At 45.5% G+C, this 13,098-nt stretch overlaps 1 protein-coding gene across 1 annotated transcript in view; it reads right to left on the reverse strand.

Annotated features, from left to right (window-relative positions):
• Positions 1–1,189: 1,189 nt before the first annotated feature.
• The window catches only part of Anapc7 (anaphase promoting complex subunit 7), a 29,889-nt gene continuing 17,980 nt past the window's right edge, over positions 1,190–13,098 (reverse strand). The window contains exons 7-11 of the mRNA XM_057764590.1: positions 10,708–10,825; positions 6,088–6,284; positions 5,317–5,541; positions 4,113–4,263; positions 1,190–1,825 (exon numbers count right to left, since the gene is read on the reverse strand). Coding sequence (XP_057620573.1) covers positions 1,636–1,825; positions 4,113–4,263; positions 5,317–5,541; positions 6,088–6,284; positions 10,708–10,825 — 881 coding nt within the window. The 3' untranslated portion in view covers positions 1,190–1,635. The remainder of the gene's footprint in view (positions 1,826–4,112; positions 4,264–5,316; positions 5,542–6,087; positions 6,285–10,707; positions 10,826–13,098) is intronic.

A 13,098-nucleotide genomic window follows, 5' to 3' on the forward strand; every position in this document is an offset into this window, starting at 1 on the left:
AACACTTCACCCCAGATATGACATGCTGATGCCACAAGGTCCCTGTGGGGAATCGTGTATGTTTAAGGCTTGTTGCCACTCAGGTTGCTTGGCTTCCCAGCAAGCAGTTAGTTCAAGTGCAGAGTCATAAGGCTCCTGGTCCTGATGTGCTGTAGTGAAAGTGGCAGCGTCAACACTCCATCCTTTGAAAGTGCTTCCTAACCATGTGGTTGCTACAGTCCTTCCGCCTCAGCCTAAGGCTGGACCTGAGGGGTGCACCTGGGATGGAGAGTCACACTGGCCCAGAGACTCCCTGTAGCATGGGAGACATGTAAGAAGGGGAAGAATTCCAGGACACTGAAGGGAGCTGGAGAACTATCTGACCTATGCAAATCCAGCCTGAAATGAGGACAGGAGGGGGGACTGGGTTCAAGTTATGCTCAAAGGGTTTTGTCTTTTCTTTCAGCACTGACTGGTCAGTGGTGCTGTGGGGGAGGCCACGTCAGGAAAAGCACCACCCACATGCTGCCTATGAAATGGCTCAGGGCAGATAGTGAGCACAGGCTGAGGCTCACACTGAGACATTTTCATGAGACTTGGTCCATTTACTTACCATGTATCTTGAGACATGTATCTTGTTGTGTAGGCCAGCATGTGTAGAACTGTCATGCCTCTGCCTCCCAAATGCAAGACTCCAGTATATGTCAGCACCAGGCTGCTCTGGCCCACTTTCCACTGCTCTGAATTTGACTACTGTATATTTACAATGAATCTTTTGCTTGGTTTTGTGAGACAGGGTTTTTCTGTGTAACAGCCCTAGTTGTCCTGGCACTAGCTCTTGTAGACTAGGCTGGCCTGGAATCACAGAGATCCGCCTGTCTCTGCCTCCCGAGTGCTGGGATCAAAGGCGTGCGCCACCACCACTGGCACAATCGTGCACCGTGGTCTGCATCTTGAAAGGCATCCACCTGCAGAACCCAGGAGGGAGGATGAGGCAACTTCTTCCCAGTAGCTGAGTGACTTTCAGCTGCTCCAGGACAGATGCTGAAATCAGACCCTGACCTCGGGCCTCTGAGAGCCAGGTGACCCTGTGTGAAGGGTTCAGGGTTCTGCCTTCAAACACACGGGAGAAGGGGGTGTATTTATGGCAAACTGTTGTAGGGTCTCAGGGCTGACTAGGAGACGGAAGGAGAGTCTGTGAAAGGGTATCCATTGTGACACCACTCAACAGTTTTATTAGGTGGACCGGCCCAGTGTGCGGCCACACTCCCATCATGCTGCTTCTCAGACCTGCCCAAGCTGAGGCCGAGCGCCACTCTGCAGTCAGTAAAGAACACAGTTCTGCACTGCCATTCCTACCAGGGGGTGGGCGAGCCCAGGACCAGAACACCTCTGACCATGCCTGTGCGTGTCCTGTGAACCCATTCACCGAGAGAAAAAAGCGTCCTCCACCGGAACATCAGAACCACTCAGAGCCTGGTGAGTCTGCAGCTTGGGTCGCTCTCAGTCCTCAGCAAAGCAGGGCAGAGTAAAGTCCTTCTGACAGACTGAAGTCCTGACCACAAGGCGAGGAAATGGGCAAGGACTCCTGCCACAAGCACACTCTTCCCACAGCATCCGCCTGTCCAAGAATCACCAGAAGCTGCCGCTGGGCCTTCACTGCATGCCAAACCACTGCTCCTGGTCAGCCCACTGGGCGGCCTCACTGTCGCTGCCCTCCAGGTCCCCTTCTTCCCCACTCCCTTCCATGTCATCCACATCTTCCTCCTGGGTAGCATCCGTGGGACTCTCCTCCTTCTCCATCTTCTGCATGCCCTCTAGAGACTTCTGGTCATTGGGGTCCAAACTAAGGAACAACAAAACAAAGGAGAGGCCTGAGTCTCTGCCTTGCTCCACTGGACTGCTCTGTCACCAAGCTGGCCCAGCAGTGAAACGCTAGGGTCAGAGATGATGCAAATGATTGTGTCTTCCAAGGCTGGACCCGGGGAGTCCATCAGAAGTGAAAAGGGACACTGTCCTAAGTTTTAGAAATTTTAACTTGAGGGGGCTGGAGAGGTGGCTCAGCGGTGAAGAGCACTTGTTGTTCATTCAGAGGACCTGGGTTCAGTTCCCAGCACCCACATGGTGACTCATGACTACCTGTGACCCCAGTACCCAGGTACCTGATGCCCTCTTCTGGCCTCTGTGGGAACCAGGCACACATGGTATACAGACATATGCAGGCAAAGCAACCACACACCATACATAAAGTAAAAATAAATTAATAAGCAATAAAATATAATGACTAAAATTGCAATTAAAAATTCTTAATTAGTCAGTGGTGGTGCACGCCTTTAATCCCAGCTCTTGGGAGTGAGTTCTAGAACAGGCTCCAAAGCTACACAGAGAAAGCCTGTCTCAAAAAAAAATCAAAAACAACAACAACAAACAGAAAAACCAAAGAAAGAAAAAAATTTAAGTTTTTCCTCCATAAAGTTTTCTTTAAAAAAAAAAAAATTATGTATTATGTATACAACATTCTGTCTGTGTGTATGCCTGCAGGCCAGAAGAGGGCACCAGATCTCATTACAGATGGTTGTGAGCCACCATGTGGTTGCCGGGAATTGAACTCAGAACCTCTGGAAGAGCAGACAGTGCTCTTAACCACTGAGCCATCTCTCCATCCCCTCCATAAAGTTCTTAAATCATCTCACAACTACCAAGCTTTAGCACTGTGCTAGCAGGAGCAGCCAGACACAGCCACTTATGTCCATGTTATCACAAAGACTGCATGCTACACCATGGAACTGATTAAGTCCTGAGAATAGGAATCAAGACCAAGGCATTTTCATTAGTAGCAACCCCACAAAGATGCAAGCCCCAGAATCCTCATTTATTTGGCTCCTTAAGCAAGCACTCTCCCTCTGAAGCAAGTCCCCAGCCACAGGCAGCCTTTCTCCAGTGATGACCGCCCACGGCAGTTAGTGGGTTGGCAAATACCTCTAACCTCGGTGCTTGACTTCATTCCAGGCCATGCTCACAGACACGGGGTAGTTTGTTATATCTCCTTCTTACTCAAAGCTTACACGAAACTCTTGCCTACCCAGAGGCTCACACACTTTGGCCCACCCTACACACTGCAGCAAAGAGTTCTGTGTACTCTGAGTGTCACTGAGTGCTCAGAAGCACTGCCTCAGCGACCTCTGGGACAAGTGAACAGATGAATGTGAGACTTGATGAGGATACCTCCTTGCTATACCTAATACATACTCTCAAGCCTCAAAAAAGAAAAAAAAAAAACCCACTTCTACACTAATCAGCAAAAATGCCTGCATTTATTATCTACTCCATACCAGGTACAGTGCTAAGCACTTTTTATTGAATACTCCGAATTCTCATTCAGCCATTTATTTATTTTCAAAAATTAAGTTTAGCCGGGCGGTGGTGGCGCACGCCTTTAATCCCAGCACTTGGGAGGCAGAGGCAGGCGGATCTCTGTGAGTTCGAGGCCAGCCTGGTCTACAAGAGCTAGTTCCAGGACAGGCTCCAAAACCACAGAGAAACCCTGTCTCGAAAAACCAAAAAAAAAAAAAATTAAGTTTATTATTATTAGTGTTATTAATTTGTGTAAGTCATGGCATGCATGCGGAGGTCAAAGGACAACCTTTGAGGTGGTTCTCTCCTTCCACCTTTATGTGGGTTCCGAGAACCGAACTCAGGTCTCCAGGGTTGTGTGGCAAGCACAATTACTGGCTGAACCATCTTGATAACCCTTAACTCAGTCATTTAATAACCAATGAAGTAAATATAACAAGGAAAATGGTTAGTATTTTGATCAAGATATCAGGTAAAAGCTGTATTTAAACTTCAGAATTTAAGAGTTTAGTTATTATAGAAGGTAGAAAGATCTTAAAAAGATACACGAGGTAAAGCCCTATGAAGTCGTGGCTGGAGCATCTGTACAGTCTAATGTGATAATGGGGCTGGAGAAGAGGGAAGCTTCTCTAACTGTTACTATGCTTTTGGGAAACTATGTCAGAAGTCGAGGATTCAAAAAATCTTCTCATTACTATTCTTAGCCTGCCTTCAACTGTGGGCAAAGCAGGTGTCTGCTCCCCCACCCTCCCTCCCCCCATGGGAGGCTGAGCACCCACCTCAGCGCTATACTGTACTGGTCCATTGCTTCCTGGTATTCGTTCACAGCTACTAGGAAGTCCCCCAGGATCCGATGCAGGACACAGTCGCTCTGATTGGCCAGGGCATTCCTCAACAAAGCAATTCCATCTTCATATTTCTGTTCCCTGCCTACAGAGAAAGACAATTTCACTGCTCAGTCAGTGCACAGTCACACCCACCACATATGACAACTTCCCCAGAGACATCCTTAAAGGGCACTGCAATTGCCTTTTCACTCATGTGCGTGTGGTCTTTATTTCATTGGGAAATGGTAAAATGAGTACTGAATCTTTAAAAAAACATTTTATTACGTCAATATATGTGAAAGGAGGTGAGCATACCACAGCGCGTGAGTGAAGGCCAGAGGACAATTGTGGAAGTTGGTTCTGCCCTATCAAGTGGGTCCTGAGGCCTGAACTGAAGCTGTCAGCCTTGGTGGCATCTTTACTTAAGCCACTGAACCTGTGTTCTCAATCTTTAGATACACTCTTAAACTTAAAAAGGGGGGGGGGCACGCTAGTGCACGCCAGCACTAGGGAGGCAGAGGCAGGAGGATCTCTGTAAGTACAAGGCCAGCCAGGTCTACAGAGCAAGTTCCAGGACAGTCAGAGTTGATACACAGAAAAACACTGTCTTGAAAACTAAACAAAACAGTCAAATTCAATTTTATTTCTCAAACCAGCAAAAATATAGGAGTTTATCATGAGTCAGAACAAATGGTGTCCCTACTCATGTGATGTCCTGTGCTGCCTTTAGAATGCAAATGCCAGCAAGAAGGCCAGCACCAGACGAGACCACTGGCCCTGCACTAGAACCACAAGCCAAAACAGCTTCCTCCCAGCATCATGTAAACACACGGTTATGCCAGAAGCAAGAATAAAGCCCAGAGAACCCAGACAGCTCAGAACAGCTCAAACTGACTAAAACCAGCTGCATTCAGACTAAAGTAGTTCAAAACTAAACAGAGATGAGCTGAGCAGCTACAAGTGATTTTAGCTGGTTCACACCAATCTAAGTAGGCCTGAGCCTGTCTGGTTGTGATATATATGTAAAGCATTTAGGCAGGCTCAGACCTGCTCTGTCATCATAAGCTTCAGGGACTGCAACACCCCACCACCACCCCCCCCCCCGGAGATGCGGGACCCAACAACCAAAAAGAACACAGAAGGGTGGTGCACTCACTGAGCAGCTCTGCCTTTTTCACGACAGCCTTCACATAGTCCGGCCTCTGGGCCAGTGCTTTATCTAACAAAGTTTTGGCTTTCTCCTGTGTCACTGGATCTTCCAGACACACGGTGGCTAAGAGGGTAAGAGTCTGTGCATTTGCACCTAGAGTTTTGTAAACATTGTTGGCCATCACCATTGCTTCTCGAATGCTATTCGAAGCTAAGTAACATTCTATGAGACCTGAAAAACAAAGCAGAGATGCTGTATCGCAAGCCAGCCCCATCACGCCACTCACCATGCTCTGCCACACCCGCCCTGCTGTGCCTTCCCCCATTCTAATGACCCAACGGGACTGCAAATGACCCAGCATAGCCTCTGACTATATAAGCACATTTTTCTTCTTTCCAACTTCAAATTTTTCTCTTCAAATTTGAACTCATCTTCCCGTTAAGAGACAGATTACTGAGCTTATTTTTAAATTCTTATAAAAATGTTTTAGAGGAACAGAATCTTGTAAGAGCTATTTTAGTATTGGTGACTCAGTCACCAAATGTTGCTAAACCTGGCACAGCTCTGCTGGGCTACAGCAACATCCTGTCTCAAAAAATATTAATAATAAAATTTTTAAAAAAATTAACCAACAAATCAATGCTGGAGAGATTCTGTTTTTTAAAGCTGCTCTTCCCCAGCTGCCATGACTCTAACACACAACAGAGCTCTGACCTAACAAAACCTGCCATGCAGCGCAGCTGTCACGTCAGTCACACTGGCAGTCTCCTATCTTACCTTCATAACAGTCTAAGCGACAAGGTGCGAGCCTTATGGCCTCCCGAAAATGTATGATAGCTTCCTGGACTCTGCCCATGTTCCTGAGTGCTGCTCCTTTGAGGAGCAGAGCTTGGACACTGTTGCTGTTCAGCTGAATGGCCTTGGCACCCAGGTACAGGGCCCGAGAGTAGCGTTTGCTATAGAAGCTATGGCATCTAGGGAAAAGAACAAGTTATTTGAGAAAAGTCTCAATGCCAGGCTGGGGGTGCAAATTCCTTTAACCTTAGCACTTGAGAAGCTGACAGACTGTCTTTAAAAACAAAACCCAAAAAAGTTGTCCAAATGGCTCAGAGGATTAAGGTGCTTACAGCCAAGGCTGATGACTTGGATTCAGTTCCTAAGACCTACGGAGGGAAGGAGAGAACCGCTCTTGCTGTCTTGTGACTTCCACACACATGTGGCAGATGTTGACACATTCACACACAATAAATATAATAAAAATCTTTTGAGGACGCTTCATCCACAATCAGAGAAAGTCAATTACAAATTATGCTTATAGCTACAACCCAGATATCAGTAAACTAAACAAAACAAATATAAACCAACTAAGTATCACTCCGAGGGCATCTCACACAGGCACGGCCAGGCACTCCAGTAACCCCAGCATGTGGATGATGGAGTAAAGAGGCTCAGAAGCTGAACTGCAGTGAATCAGTGACAGAGTGCCCGTCCACAGATGGGGTAACTATGTCACCTCCCCTTTCAGAGAGGCCATTGTAGAAGAGGGCAAGGCAGAAAGAGTCTAAGAGGCAGAAGTCTGGGAGGATTGGTGCAATATCATCAGAACATTACAGAACATGTGCGTTCCTGAATCCACGGAGCTGCGGTGCCCGCAAAATCAACATTCCAGCTTGGAAGTAGACAGGGTCTATGACATCCCACCTATAAATGAGGACCTATGGATAGTTGGTGGCTCTGGGGAAAGGAGAGTCCATTTTTCTTTAAGTCTGGCTTAACAGTGGGTCAACTACACTCCACTGTATTGCCCTATACCCAAAAGAAAATGAAGAGCGCAAAATGATGTCAAAGGTTTATTAAATAAAAAAGAGAATAGCAGGTTGGGGAAGGGGTAGGGAGGATGGATCTGCTGGAATTAAGAGGAGGAGTCTGAAGTGAATATGATCAAAATATTGACGTGGGATTCCCCTCTGTATGCTGTGAATACCATGGTTAATAAAGGAACTGCTTTGGGCCCATAGGGGAACAGAGCTAGGCAGGGAAAACTAAACTGAATGCTGGGAGAAAGGAGGCAGAGTCAGAGAGAAGACGCACTGAAGCTTTGCTGGTAGGTCACGACCTCGTGGTAATGCACAGATCATTGGAGATTGGTTAAATTAAGATGTAAGAATTGGCAAATAAGAAGCTAGAACTAGCTGGGCGGTGGTGGCGCATGCCTTTAATCCCAGCACTCGGGAGGCAGAGGCAGGCGGATCTCTGTGAGTTCGAGGCCAGCCTGGTCTACAAGAGCTAGTTCCAGGACAGGAACCAAAAGCTACGGAGAAACCCTCTCTCGAAAAATCAAAAAAAAAAAAAAAAAAAAAAAAAAAGAAGAAGAAGAAGCTAGAGCTAATGGGCCAAGCAGTGACTTAAATAATATAGTTTCTGTGTGATTATTTTGGGGCTGAGCAGCCAGGAACAAACTAGCGACCTCCCTACACCTAATTACAATGTACAAAGTTCTCTAGGAATTAAAAAAAAAAAAAAAAGGATCAGAAGTCTAAGGCCAGCCTCAGCTACATGTTAGCCCCAGAGGTACATGAGACTTTCTCAAAAAACAAAGGATAGGGGCTGGAGAGATGGCTCAGAGGTTAAGAGCATTGCCTGCTCTTCCAAAGGTCCTGAGCAACCACATGGTGGCTCACAACCATCTGTAATAGGGTCTCGTGCCCTCTTCTGGCCTGCAGGCATACATACAGACAGAATATTGTATAATAAATAAATAAAATAAATAAATATTTAAAAAACAAAACAAAACAAAACAAAAAACAAAGGAGAGCCTAGCATGGTGACACAGACGAAGGATCTCTTTTGAGTTCCAGGCCAGCCTGTTCTACATACTAAGTTATAGGACAGCCAGGGTTACATAGAGAGACTTAGTTTCAAAACAACAGCAGCTCTTTGGTCTCCATAGCAGAAACAAGATAAGGAAAGATGCCAAACATCATCCTTTGGAAAGTTTTGCCATAAGATGCACAGGTTGTATAGCTAACAACATAGAAGCAACATGTTGTGTAGTAACAGCACTGCTGTAGCTCTAAGGCCTACCACCTTTAGAAGTCTACCTATGGCAAATATAGCTCCCTGCCAACACCAAGAGAAAGCATAACTAGAGTGCCAAGGCTAGGAGAAGAAACACTACTGGGATTGGGCCAATAAGGTTACCTAAAAATTATCTAACACAGATTAGGACATGGATTCTGTGCTAGGCAGTGGTGGTGGTGCACACCTTTAATCCTAGCACTTAAGAGGCAGAACAGACAGATCTCTGTGAGTTCGAGGCCATCCTGGTCTACAGAGCAAGTTCCAGGGCAGCCAGGGCTACACAGTAAAACCCTGTCTCGGCATAAAACAAAACAAAAAAGCATGGCTTCTGTGAAGGAACAACACCTAACCCCAAGAGGGTGGCTCTTGTAGCATCCAGTTCATCTTGAAGATTAACAGTCAGAAAATAAAATGTCCTGGTTTAAAAACAAAAACAAACAAAAAGGTCAAAAAAAGACACAAAATGATCCAAAAAAATTGAAAATAAAAAACAGGACTAAAGAGAAGGCTCAACAGTTTGGTTTCCAGTATTCACACAAGCAGTTCACAACGGTCTATAACTCCAGCTCCAGGAGATTCAACATCCTTTTATGACCTCCACAGGCACCTGCTCATATGTGGCACATACTCACACGTTCAGGTAAGTTTAAAAAAAAAAATAAAAAACCACCCCACCTTAAGAGAAAAAAAAAATCTGGCAGTAGTGGTATACACCTTTAATCCCAGCACTTGGAAGACAGAGGCAAGTGGATCTCTGTGAGTTCAAAACCAGCCTGGTCTACAGAGTGAGTTCCAGGACAGCCAGGGCTACACAGAGAAACCCTATCTTGAAAAAAAAAATAATAATAAAATAAATAAATGAAAAGAGCTCAAGGGACTGGAGAAATGGCTCAGTACTTCAGAGCACTTGCTCCTGCAGAGAACCAGGGTTTAATCTCTGGCACCATCTGTAATGCCAGTTCCAGGGAATCTGACCACTGCAAGCACCAGTCACTCATGTGGCACACAGACATACATGTAGGCAAAAACATCCAGACACATAAAATTAAAAAAAAATCAAAGGACTAAAAGGATATCCAGATATTGTCCTTATAAAAGCCATGTGGTGTAGGAGGTCCTCCTGTTTATGTGTTGTTTGTATTGGTTGAATAAAGAAACTGCTTTGGAGCCGGGAGGTGGTGGCGCACGCCTTTAATCCCAGCACTTGGGAGGCAGAGGCAGGCGAATCTCTGTGAGTTCAAGACCAGCCTGGTCTACAAGAGCTAGTTCCAGGACAGGCTCCAAAACCACAGAGAAACCCTGTCTCGAAAAACCAAAAAAAAAAAAGAAAGAAAAAGAAAAAAAGAAACTGCTTTGGCCTTTTGATAGGGCAGAACTTAGGTAGGCGGAGTAGACAGAACTAAATGCTGGGAAGAAGGGCAGACAGAGAGCCACCATGGAGCTGCCAGAGACAGACATGTCGAATCTTTCCCAGTAAGCCACTTCCATGTGGCAATACACAGATTATTAAAAATGGGTTAAATCAAGATGTGAGAGTTAGCCAATAAGAGGCCAGGCAGTGATTTAATTAATACAATTTCTTTCTTTCTTTCTTTCTTTCTTTCTTTCTTTCTTTTCTTTCTTTCTTTCTTTCTTTCTTTCTTTCTTTCTTTCTTTTTTAGAAAGTGGTTTTGGATCCTGTCCTGGAACTAGCTCTTGTAGACCAGGCTGGTCTCGAACTCACAGAGATCCGCCTGCCTCTGCCTCCCAAGTGCTGGGATTAAAGGCGTGCGCCACTACCGCCCGGTTTAATACAATTTCTGTGTGGTTATTTCGTGTGAAAGATAGCGGGGTGGCTGGGACGACAAGCAGCTCACTCCTCCTGCTACAGCCATGTTGTCAGTGTGAGGCCCAGTACTGACTGCTCTTACCCTGAGTGAGGCCTACTAAACACAATGCATCATCTCTGTTCATAATCCTTGAAGTAGGGATCATTATCCTGGTCTCCAAATAAGGAAACATACTCAGAAGAATCAATAAATGCCTGCCTAAAGTCACAGGCTCATCCTGGTTTGATTCAGGTCTCATGACTGTGATTTCAACTTTTTGTTTAAGGACACGGTCTTAACTATGGGGCCCTGACTGACTAGAGCTTGCTATGAAGACCAGGCTAGCCCTAAACTCACAGAGATCCACCTGCCTCTGCCTCGAGTGATGAGAATAAAAATCTACATCACTATGCCTGGTTCAATTCATATTCTCTTAAAGAGAAAAAAGTATCTTTTTTAAAAATCGAATGAAAATTAGAGAGAAAAGAGAAGGAATAAGCCAGCATACCCAGAGACCACCCAGGGCTCCGCGTGCTGATCTGAAATGTTGAAAAGGCGGCAGCCAAGGTTCTCCACATCCTCCAGCCGCCCTTCTCGTGCCAGGAGGTAGCCATAAACATCCATTCCTGAAAGAAAGAGCATAGTAATAAGAGGTTCTTCTACCAAAGAGGAAAAGGTCCTCAGAAAAGGCAAAGGAGGCAGGAGAAATGGCTCAGCAGACAAGAATACTTCTTTTTTTTTTTTTTTTTTTGCTTTTTCGAGACAGGGTTTCTCTGTGGTTTTTTGGAGCCTGTCCTGGAACTAGCTCTTGTAGACCAGGCTGGCCTCGAACTCACAGAGATCTGCCTGCCTCTGCCTCCCGAGTGCTGGGATTAAAGGCGTGCGCCACCGCCCGGCGCAAGAATACTTCTTGCAGAGGTTCAGGTTCAGTTCCCAGCACCAACATAGAGGCTCACAACCACATGTAACTTCAGTTTCAGGGAATCTGACCTCCGAGGGAATCAGGGACGTACATAGTACACATACATATATGAAGGGAAAACACACACAGAAATTTTAAAAAGTCAGAGAAGAACCTGTGAAATGGGTAAAGGAAACTGCCACCGAGCCTCCAGGACTCACATGCCCTCAGACCTTCTATGTGCGCACATACCATACACACATACACAAATAATTTAACTTTAAAATTAAATAAGCTGGGGTGGGAGTGGCATATGCCTTTAGTTCCAGCACCCAGAAGGCAGAGGCAGGGGGAGCTCTGTGAGTTCGAGGCAGTCTGGCATACAGAGGGAATTCTAGGATACCCAGGGCTGTTATACAGAGATACCCTGTATCAAGAAAAAAAAAAAACCCTCTGGAGATGCAGCTCAGTTGGGAGAGAAGTTGTGAGCATGCAAGGGTTCAATCTCTAGCACCACATAAATATGATGGTGGTACAGGTCAATAATCCCAGCATTTGGGAAGTAGGAAAAGCAGAAGTTCAAGGTCTAAGTGACTGGATGAATGAACAGCAAACTATCCAAAACAAAAAAGGCCCTCTCTTCTGGCCTCTGTGGGCTCCTACACATACATGCTCAACATAAACTTGCAGGCAAACACCACACACATGAAAGAACGAAAGACAGAGACAGGCAGGCACAGAAGCAACAGATCCTACACCACAACTTGAAAGCCGTTCATGTCAAGAACTGTCTGTCCCTAAATCTGTAGTGTGGTGAACAACTGCCCAGAAAAAAACCCCCAAAAAAGCATCTCATAATTGCTGTTACTCAAGACCCCTCAGCCATCAGCACATGTTTACTATGCTGAAAAACACCCAGTCTCAAACAAACAAATAAAAATGGCCTCTGGCCTATGCCCCAAAAAGCTGTAGTTTTGTTCTGAAATGTAGTTCACTAGGGAACACACCTCTCTCATTCATCACCCTGCCAAGTCCCTTTCACCCCTCCCTCATAGTTTATAAAGGCCGTGCTGACTCTCACAAACCTCTTACTGTTCTCCTTCCTTATCATCCCTTCAAAGTCCCACTCCTCACAGCAAGATCAAAGCCACACTTCTGCTAGCCTGGGTTTTGAGTTTAAGTATCCAATTCCAAGCTACCAATGCCACCAAGCTCTTATTTTTCTAAACACTGTAATTTTTTTCTCTTTACTTTTTTGTTTTTGTTGGATTTTTTGTTTTCTTCTGTGATTTTTGTTTTTTCCAGACAGAAGTATCTCTGTGTAGTTCTGGCTGTCCTGGAACTCACTCTGTAGACCTCAAATTCAGAGATCTGCCTGCCTCTGCCTCCCAAGTGCTGGAATTAAAGGTGTATACCACTACTGCTGGCTTCTATTCAAGTAGCCCAGAATGGCCAATGAACTTGAACTGCTGACCCTTCTTTTTCTACCTCTCAAGTGCTGGGATTACTAATGTGGTGTAGGTAGATTGATGAGGAATAAACACCAGTCGGGAAGATCTTGCACGAACACACTTTCTAGACCGTTCCCACATCTCGATACTTGGGAAGGCCCCTTCATACTCAGTCATCTTTTTTGTTTGGTTGAGTCAGGGTCTCACTGTATAGCTAGCCTTGATCTCACAATCCTGCCTCAGCATCCTGAGTGTTAGAACTATCGTTCAGTCATTCTTTACTCATGTAAAAAGCCTGCTTGTTGTCCCGAGGCATAGTCTTCTGTTGGCCTCTGTTGAGACTTTATGATCTCACTTCTCTCTACCCCTGAGCATTCAATTTTTCAAACTGTTGGTCCCTTACCTGTCTCTCAGGCCACTGTTCCTTGTTCCTTTACCTGGAACTGCTTCTAGACCAACAGCTGCTCTGCCTGCTCTGATGACACTTTAACCACTCTGTCCCTTTCCTAATATCCTACTTCTCCATAATTATACTAAGGACAGAGTA

The sequence above is a fragment of the Chionomys nivalis genome, chromosome 3 (genome assembly GCF_950005125.1).
Source record: "Chionomys nivalis chromosome 3, mChiNiv1.1, whole genome shotgun sequence".
Taxonomy (NCBI): domain Eukaryota; kingdom Metazoa; phylum Chordata; class Mammalia; order Rodentia; family Cricetidae; genus Chionomys; species Chionomys nivalis.